The sequence below is a fragment of the Belonocnema kinseyi genome, chromosome 4, assembly GCF_010883055.1.
Source record: "Belonocnema kinseyi isolate 2016_QV_RU_SX_M_011 chromosome 4, B_treatae_v1, whole genome shotgun sequence".
Lineage (NCBI taxonomy): Eukaryota > Metazoa > Arthropoda > Insecta > Hymenoptera > Cynipidae > Belonocnema > Belonocnema kinseyi.
Window position 1 is genome coordinate 139,588,938 of NC_046660.1, and position 10,589 is coordinate 139,599,526.

General features: G+C 34.3%; 1 protein-coding gene across 7 annotated transcripts in view; it reads left to right on the plus strand.

Moving 5' to 3' along the window:
- The window catches only part of LOC117170577 (CCR4-NOT transcription complex subunit 4), a 424,579-nt gene that overhangs the window by 227,019 nt on the left and 186,971 nt on the right, over window positions 1–10,589 (plus strand). For 6 of the 7 annotated variants that reach the window (XR_004466824.1, XM_033357421.1, XM_033357419.1 and 3 more), the window contains exon 8: window positions 9,440–9,643. The exons of the other annotated variant lie outside the window; for it this stretch is intronic. Coding sequence is in view for 5 of the 6 variants with exons in the window: in XM_033357421.1 (XP_033213312.1) it covers window positions 9,440–9,643 (204 nt within the window). In the remaining variant the exon portion in view is untranslated. The remainder of the gene's footprint in view (window positions 1–9,439; window positions 9,644–10,589) is intronic. 7 annotated transcript variants of the gene reach the window in all.

A 10,589-nucleotide genomic window follows, 5' to 3' on the forward strand; every position in this document is an offset into this window, starting at 1 on the left:
CCCCCCCCCCCCCGCCCCGTTTTTGTCAGATGTCCACGTTTTGAGACTCCCTGAATCCAAAAACAGGGTTTTACGAATGTGTCTGTCTATGTATGCGTGTGTGCTTTGTCGGTAGATTTTTAGATTGTTAGCACTGTTAGCATTTAATCAGATGAACAATTTATCATACTGACTTTTTTTTATAAAACCAAAATTTACCACAGTAATAGCATTTACAATTTAGATTGTTAGCATTGTTAGCATTCAATCAGATGAACAATTTATCATAATGACTTTTTTTATAAAACTAAAATTTACCACAGTAATAGCATTTACAAAATTTCAAAAACACGAAAATTAACATTTTAAGCCAAATAACACATGATATGAAAAAAAGTCAAGAGAAGAAAAAAGTTTCTTTTCCAATGCCTTACAAGATTGTTTAAACACCTTTTTTATTTTTCTTAAAAAAATGAACATTCAAATTTTGACAGAATAAAAAAAGAATGAAAAATAAAAAATTACATTTTGCGGTTCAAATGTACAAAATGAGTAAAAAGATGACTGAACAAAAATTGTGCATTTCAAAAAGATCTACAAATTTGTTATAGTTAACTTTTTGATAGCATCTGTATTTTGTGTTTTAATCGTGAAACACGATATTAACAATAAAAAATCGGCCCACTGCGTGGGCACATTCTCATCACAGCTTATGTTTCTTAATTTCTTTTTCGTCTCATGTGTGGGTTTTCAAAAAATTTACTTTTTTTAAATGGCTTAATGCTATTTTTCACAAAAAAACCAAAAACAGAAGTATCAAAACATTATTCATGGCAAATTAATGAATTTTTACATTCTCATCAAGAGAAGGTATTAGATTTGTGTAAAATTTGTCTTCCCCCGTTTTCTTGAAATGTCCACGTTTTGAGACCTCCTGAATCCGAAAAACAGGTTTTTATAAATGGGGTTTTCTGTGTGTGCGTGTGCCTGTAGATTTTCAGTTTTTTTAGCACGATAACTTTCCAAAGTAAACTAAAATGAACAATTTAAGCCAAACAACGCATGATACGAAAAAAAGTCTTAAGAAGAAAAACGTTGCGTTTTGAAAGCCCTCCAAGGTTATGATAACAACTTTTTCCATTTGATCAAAAAGTTGATAATTCAAAATTTGATCCTACACAAAATTTTTGAAACGACATTTTTTTCAAAACGTACAACTTCTATGCACGGTTGTTTATAGTACTTTAAAACTTAAACAATTTATCCTTCTGACTTTTTTCTATGAAAAGAAATTTATCAGAGTTAGAGCATTTTCAAACTGCAAAAAAAACAAACTAAAATGAACATTTTAAGACAAACAACGCATGATATGAAAAAAATCCAGGAGAAGACAAGCTCAAATTGCGCGCCCTGGAAAGAACTACAAATTTATAATGAATCACTTTTCGATATAAGCTACGAAAAAAAAGAGACAAAACTTGTTCATCCAAGAAAGAGCTATAATTTTTTATAGGACACGTAATTTTTGCTTTAGTCGTAAAATATAACATTCTGAGTAAAAATATTAAATTTATTTGAAAAAGCTTAGCAGACAACAGTTGTTCGCCTAAAAAGATCTATAAATTTATTATTAATCATTTTACGATAGGACGAGTACCCTATAGGTTCCTGTATTAGACCCTATGCAGATGCGCAGTAGTTTTTGTTTAATCGTAAAAAACAATATTAAGAATTTAACAAAATTATAAAAACAATGAAATAAGAATTAGTATGATAGTATGATAGTTGAATTTTGTGAAATTATGATGGACAGAATTGATAGAGATCCTCTTTTCTTGTACAATACAGTATTTTCAGATGAATCTACTTTCACTTTAAAAGGTGAAGTTAACAGGCAAAATTATAGATATTGGTCCGACACAAATCCTGATTGGATGTTGGAGAGTCACACATAATATCCACAAAAGATTAATGTTTGGGCCAGTATCTTAAATGATACGTTGATAGGCCCTTTCTTCATCCATGGTAATCTCAATGCCCGTGTATAATAAGAGCTTCTCAGAAACCAAATTGTACCAAGAATAAGGGAGATTACAGACGATAATTTGCAAAATATTTGGTTCCAGCAGGACAGAGCAGCGGCTCATTACGGTAGGAAGGTTCAAGCATATTTGGATACTCAGTTCCCTCAAAGGTGGATTGGAAGAAGGGGTCAAATCGAGTGGCCTGCTAGATCTCCTGATCTTACGTCTCTCGAATATTTTTTTTGGGGTTATTTAAAGAGCAAAGTATACTCAACGCAACCGCAAAGCTTAAACGAATTGCAGAATCGGATTCTGCAACAGGCTACTTTGATTGAGAGGGAGATGATTGGTAATGTTGTAACTCATTTTTACAATCGCATAGCTTTTTGTCAAGAAGCTCAAGGTTTTCAGTTCGAACATCTTCACTGAAGCGTGAGAGGTAAGGGGACTCACGCTAATCAAGCACCCCAAAGGGAAACTGCTTGGAAAAAACCTTGAAAAAATCTTGAAGATCATCACCAAGATCGAACATAAGAGAGTTGAAAGAGATGCCATGAGTGTGAGATCAGTTACACCAGTCCCCCCCCCACTCTTAATTATTGAGTTTTCTATAGCCCACTCAATTTCGCCCCAAATGCGCCACCGATTAAAATGTTTGCGCCAAAAAATTGTAGGAGTTGTGTTAGGTGTGGGGGGGGGGGGCTACCTCCCGTTTAAAAAATCAAATTTTAAATCGCATGATCTTGAAGATCTTCAAATGCGCTCATATGCGCCATAGAGACAAAATTTTGGGCCACATTGATAACCGAGTTATTAGCGATCGAAATGGGGGGGGCGTCATTTTTTAAAACTAATAACATTTTTCCAAATTAATTATACCTATCTTTCATAACTTCAAATGCGCCACCACTAAAAAATTTTGCGCTCGCTAATTATCTAAGATATTAAATTTGGTGGGGGGGGGGCAGTGTAACGCAGGTGTTAAATCCTCAACAGTGATAAGAAATATAAAGTTGAGGACATGAATTCGTTCGACTTCAAATGCGCTCATTTGCGCCATAAGTTTTTTTTGGAAATTTCGAAAATTGTCCAAGATATGGAGGTCACAAAATTTTTCGAAGTGATGACCATCCAAATTAAAAGTTAGCAATCCGCATTGATGAAGGGAGATTCCTATGGAGTTTCAAATGCGCTCGTATGCGCCAGAATTTTTTGTTGTTGAAAATTTTGAAAATTGCCCAAGATATAGAGGTAACAAAATGTTACGAAGTGATGACCAACCGAATTAAAAGTTTGCAATTCGCATTGATGAAGGGAGTTTTCTATGGGGATTCAAATGCGCTCATATGCGCTTTAAAGAAAAAATTTTGCGCCATATTGATAACCGAGATATCAACGATCAAAATAAGGGGGGGGGGGCTGGCTTCATTTTTCTAAACTAATTGCCGTTTTTCAAATTAATCATACCTATCTTTCGTAACTTCAAATGCGCCACCACTAAAAAATTTTGCGCTAGCTAATTAACAAAGATAACATATTTTGGAGGGAGGACAGTGCAACGCAGGTGTTAAATCCTCAAAAGTTATTTGCAATATAAAGTTGAAGACATGGATTCTTTCAACTTCAAATGTGCTCATATGCGCCAGAATTTTTTGTTGTTGAAAATTTTGAAAATTGCCCAAGATATAGAGGTAACAAAATTTTACGAAGTGATGACCAACAAAATAAAAAGCTTGCAATCCGCATTAATGAAGGGAATTTCCTATGTGGTTTCAAATTCGCTCTAATGCGCCACTTTCGAAACTAACAAACACAATAATCAAATCCCCAATTAACACTTGCTGCCCATAAACTACCCGATGTTATCTCCACATAACTTAAATTGCAATATAAAAATTTCTAGTGATCTCTTCAGACAGAATTTCAAATGCGCTCATATTCGCCACAATCAAAATTGACAAAAAAACACAAACAACCCCCTCATTTTCAATTGTTATCGATCCACCACCCGATGATATCACCAAATAACTTTAATTGCAAAATAATAATGGTTAGTGATCTCTTCGTTTAGGATTTCACATGCGTTCATATGCGCCACCTTCAAAATTAACAAAAAACCATAATCAACCCTCTCATTACCAATTGTTACGATCCACTATTCAATGATGTCTCCAAATAAATAAAATTGCAGCATACAAATTTATTATTGTCTCTTCGTATAGAATTTAAAATGCGCTCATATGCGCCACTTTCAAAATGGACAAAAACCCATAATCAACCCCCTCACTATCGCTTGTTACGATCCACTTTTCGATGATGTCTCCAAATAAATAAAATTACAGTATACAAATTCATAAAGATCTCTTCGGATAGGATTTCAAATGTGCTCATATGCATTTGATATCCTATCTGAAGAGATCATTTGATATTTTTATACTGCAATTTAATTAATTTGGGGATATCGGATAGTGAAGCGTAACAAGCGGTAATGAGGGGCTTGATTATAGTTTTTTGTCAATTTCGAAAGTGGCGCATATGAGCGCATTTGAAATCCTATTCGAAAAGATAATTATGAATTTTTATACTGCAATTAAAGTTATTTGTAGACATCATTGAATAGTGGATCTTAACAAGTGGTAATGAGGGGTTGATTATCGTTTTTTGTCAATTTTGAGAGTGGCGCATATGAGCGCATTTGAAATCCTAGACGAAGAGATCATTAAAATTTTTATTTTGCAATTAAAGTTATTTGGTGATATCATCGGGTGGTGGATCGATAACAATTAAAAATGAGGGGGTTGATTATGGTTTTTTGTCAATATTAAAAGTTGCGCATATGAGCGCATTTAAAATCGGATCAGAAGAGGCAATTTGATATTTTTATACTGCAATTTAATTTATTTGGAGATACCGGATAGTGAAGTGTGACAACTTGTAATGAGGGGGATGATTATGTTTTTGTCAATTTCGAAAGTGGCGCATATGAGCGCATTTGAAATCCTAGACGCAGAGATCATTATAAATTTTTAGACTGCCATCTAAGTTATTTGGAGATATCATCGGATAGTGAATCGTAACAAGTGGTAATGAGGGGGATGATAAATTTGCATACTGCAATTTTATTCATTTGGAGATATCATCGGGTGGTGGATCGTGACAAGTGGTTGTGTGGAGGTTTATTATGGTTTTTTTGTTGTTGTTAATTTTGAAGGTGACGCATATGAACGCATATGAAATCCTATACGAAGAGATCATTAAACATTATTATTTTGCAATTAAAGTTATTTGGTGATATCATCGGGTAGTGGATCGATAAAAATTGAAAATGAGGGGGTTTATGGTTTTTTGTCAATTTTGAAAGTGGCGCATATGAGCGCATTTGAAATTCTGTCTAAAGAGATCATTATAATTTTTTATATTACAATTTAGATTATGTGGAGATATCACCGGGTAGTTTATCTGTAGCAAGTGTCAATTGGGGGTTTGATTATTGTTTTTGTTAGTTTCGAAAGTGGCGCATATGCGCGCATTTGAAACCCCACAGGAAAGTCCGTTCAGCAATGCGGATTGCAAGCTTTTTATTTTGTTGGTCATCATTTCGTAACATTTTATTACCTCTATATTTTAAGCAAATTTAAAGATTTTCAAACAAATTCGATGGCGCATTTGAAACCCTATAGGAATCTCCCTTCATCAATGCGGATTGCTAACTTTTAATTTGGTTGGTCATCGCTTCGTAAAATTTTGTTACCTCCATATCTTGGGCAATTTTCGAAATTTCCCAAAAAAATTATGGGGCATTTGAGCGCATTTGAAGTTATGGAAGATAAGTATGATGAATTTGGAAAAATGTTCTTAGTTTAGAAAAATGACGCTTGTCAGCCCCTTCCCCCCAATTTCGATCGCTAATAACTCTGTTATCAATGTGGCGAAAAATTTTTTCTCTATGGCGCATATGAGCGCCTTTGAAGATCTTCCAGATCATGTGATTTTTCAAATGAGGGGTATAGCGTTACGCTGACCCCGCTCGTAACACCTGACGTAACTCTTACAGTTTTGTGGTGCAAACATTTTAATCGTTGGCGCATTTGAGCACATTTGAGGTGCAATTCAGTGAGCTATAGAAAACTCAAAAATGAAGAGTGGGGGGGGGGCGTAACTGCCCTATGAGCGTGGAAGGTCTTTCTACACTGACTTTGTCACACTTTAAAAAGAACCCCTCTTTCTCAACGGTAAACATGCAGGTACTGCGTAAAAAATTATTTTTAGTTTCTTATACCAAATTATTACAATGAATTGGTAGATCCTCTAACTCAATCCATTTAAGAAATGTATCTCTTTCTTTAGTGAACTATAAGAAACTAATCATTTAGACACTTCTGAAATCACCGGATAAATTGTAGTTAAATGTCTGTTCTATGTAGACTGAACATACGTAGCCAAATTAAACCGCAAAGGTGCCACTATACCAAAATTTGTGCTTCCCCTCAGCATGTTTACTCTGATTTTCTCTCTGCGTTTGTTGTTCGGTATTCACTGCTATAGTGCGCGAGGATTAAAAATTCTGGGATAATGATATCAGTACTTTTTGTTTATCTTATCGTGAAAATCAGTGAGTATTGTGCCAGTTAAAATTTGAATAAATTTTGTATTCAATGTTATTCTTACTGCTTATTCCCCGCCACCGCCTTGTCTGTATGTTCTCTTCGTACTAACAGCTGTGATCTACGCGCTTGACGTCTCCCTTAGGCACGCTACTCTTTAAGCCTCAAACAACACGCATATGTACATTTTCTGATGTTTTCCGCGAAGGAAGTATCGATCTTGAGAATTATAGAAGGAGAGGTATAAAAACTAAGTTTTTTTATTTCGTCCTATACCTCCAGTTTTTTCCTCTTTTTTTATCATTGTTTTTTCCACGAAAAATTCTCATTCTTAGAAGTCCGAAAAATCACCAGATTTCAAGATTTTTAACCCGACCATCGACAAACCCAAGGTCTGTTTCTTCTGTTCAGGCCCATACTTCTAGATCCAGTGTCGGGAATTCAAGAAGATGTCAGATCAATGCCGGGAGTTTAACGAATCTAAGCAGCTATGTTTAAACTGTTTGTGCCGACATCGAGTATCGGCTTGCCCATCATTAAAGCGGTGCGACGAATGTTCAGGGAAGTTTCACTCGATACTTGATGGATCTTCTTAACTGCTATCTTCTACAAATTTACAATACACAATGCGAGAGTCATGCCTTGTACTATCGATGGCAGTGTTTCGTTTAGTGCACACACAACCGGAAGCGTTATCAAATTCAGCATCGGCGACGATACTGGACACAACTTTGGTCTATGTAACGTCAACTAAACATAAAACATCAGGTTTAAGCATTAATTGAACCGTGCTCACAAATCTCCGTTATTTCTGATTACCCTTGGGACGTTCCTATGAGCATGCCTTAGCATGGACAAAGTCCATTGCGCGCGATGCAATGTTAACTTGATCCATGGTAAAGTTAGTCGACCCAACATAAAGCCCTGTTTAAAATCTTGGAGATTTCGCTGACTTTAACAATATAAGGGACAGGTAAAATTATAATAATCGTCTTCTAAATTTGAAATTTCACTACGCCTGTGGTACTACGTATTTTAGTATTCCAATACGCGTATGGTAAATATTGTAAAAGTCAAAAGTCTAGCGAATAAGTGGCCCTTTTATCCGTAATTTTAAAATACATGTATAGAAATATTACAGTGTCAGTATTTGAATACAACAATTTTATGTTGTATAACTTTGTTTAAAGTTTGAGTTGTTTTTTGTTATTGGATGCTATAAATTAACGTAGTTTTTTGGCTCAATTATTATAGGTTATGTAAGTAGTTACATAAGTAATGTATAGATTGTATAAGCATAACTTGTATTCAATAGGGTGGGGGGGGGGGGTGGATTACTTAGAAAAGTACAGTGACGTTAAAGTTTAGACTTGAAACAGTCAGTTGATTATTGTAAGTTCTACAGAAAAGAGGGTCGATGTCTTCTATCGGCTTGAGCTGATTGTATCAGCTGATTTTGTATATGCAATTTTGAATTTGATGTTAATAAAAATCTGTCTTCCAGGGAAACTATATGGAGATGCGATTTTAGAATGTGTAATGCCTCGTTACGTACTTTAAAGAAAAATTGGTGAGTTATTAAAAAGTACAACCTTGATCATCCCTAGTCTGCCGTAGCAAGATATTTCATACATGCAGGCAGTGTCAGGTCGTATAAAAATAACAGCTTTAGAACATTTTTGCGAAAAACCTAATAGAATCTTGCATTCGTGTATCACTAATGATCAAAATTTGTAAATACCTGACACAAATTTAATCACACAAGCGCCGTGTCTGTCACGTGGAGCAGTTCAACCAACATTAATGAAAGATCTAGTAAGCACGCGATCTCATTTCTTCTTGAGTTCTCCACAGCGCTATTTTTCACAGGCAGCTTCTCATCATTTTCGGACATTTTAATAGACCTATATCCCTCTTTGATATTGTCTGTTACCAGGCAAATTCAAAGTAACATGAGAAAAATGTTCTTCTGTACTTTTCCGAGTACGCTGTGAAAAAATTTCACTCTGGTTTCGATGATCATTCTTGATTAATCAATAGCTACTTAGAAAGTTAAGAAAAAAGTAACATGGTTTCATTGAAGAAAACTGTGGCTTTAATTTGGATTATAGCACTATAAACGTAAGTTCAAAAGTTATTCATTGTAACGGAACACGTTAATTAAGAATTTTGGTAGGCTCTCTGATTTTCTAAAAATAAGATTTTTGGTAAGACAAAAACATAAGCTTAAAAGATATCGAAAATATCCATTTTTTGGTAAGGCAAAAACCTCTCTTTATGAGGTAGCAAATTCATTTGATACCCATAAGGGAAAAAAGTGCTCATAAAATGAGCACAAATAAATACACATATAGTGAATGCATTATTAGTACTTTGTAGTGGTATTTGTCTTAAATAAATTGTTACCCTTCCGGGACTCCTATTTACACAATACAAATTTCATTCAATTTTTTTTTAAAAGATAATGCATTAATGACCCACAAATTGATAGAATCAGTGTTATTACTGCTTAATTGATTAACGCAGATGACAATTTAGAAGTTCAATGAAAATAAGCATGGTGGCACACTAAGAGAATTAGAAAATCTCAGTTGTAAAGTACTCATTAACTTCACACATACTCCTTCGATCACGTATTTTAACGTAAGGCTGGCATTTTTCAAATAAAATTTATCTTCTTCTTGGACCTATGTCGCGGGAAAAGTTAATAATATACTATTGATAAAAGGTTGAAAGTGATAAAATGAAACAAGATATTAATTCTAATAATGTATTTACATATTTACAGAAAAGTAAGTTCGGTTAGTGAATGCACTTTTTTTTTATCTTCAGGTTCTTCTCCAAAGAGCTTAAATTCTTCACAGAATGCAGATCACCAGTCTTCTACAGGTCCATATATCGTAGACAATGCTAATATTTCACAGTCTCAACTGAATCGTCGATCCATTTTTCCAGCGGATAATAACAGTTTCTTTAGCTCAAATAACTTTCAAAAAGTTTCAAACTCTATATCAACACCATCTATGACACATACAGGTATATATGCAGGTTATTTTAAATTTTCGTTTTTCCTCACAGATCGATCATTATAATTTTCACAATGGTTGCTAAATGGTTTTTTAAAGACCCGCCCAGGGAAATAAGCATGCGAAAGTTGCCCCTGCATGTATCAAGTTCATATTATCATCATAGATGGGAACTCACGTTACATAAAATCCTCCAAAGCCTAAACTTGAAATTTCATTTTTGGAGACATTATGGAGATAGAAGTAAAATATAAAAAGTGAACCGATTTTAATGATTAAAATATAAGTTACATTCTCTAATAAGAGTACGCACAGAAAATTTTTTTAATTTTAAAAAATAAAAAATAGGGTTGAAAATTTTTTTTCAGTATACATTTTTTTTGAGGTTCTGTTTTAGAAATACGTCTCTAATTCTATCTGTCTCTATTACTTATCTGTAATTACAATTAGTTTAAAAACCGGCTAGAAAGTATCCTTGTGCGCCTTACTCCAGTAAAAAGTTACTATGCAACAATAAGCAGTTCTTTAGACAATTAACAATAAAATTGATACCGATGATTTCCGATGTAATCCAATTAATTCACGTTGCTCAGAACAGTTGTAATTTTTTAATATTTTATTGAAACAAATTTTTTGAACAATTTGAATATTGTTTAATTCGTTTATTTCGTTATGAGGCCACCCTAACGTATATAGTTTATATTTTGTCATAGGGCTCCCGGATAATTCGCGATAACAGCCTTCTGCATTTTCCCCGCAAGTGTCTCGACATTTCGTTGACACGTATGGATGCTTTCCAGATAATTAATCAGTGAAAACATTGCACGTCCGAAATCAGCGATGATCAGGAGAACTAGTAGGCAGTCTGATAAGTCCCTGAAAAATGAAACACGGAGACGTTTTTTTGGCCAAAGTCGGTTTTATTTTTCAACATACTCTCCTTTTAGGTCGATACA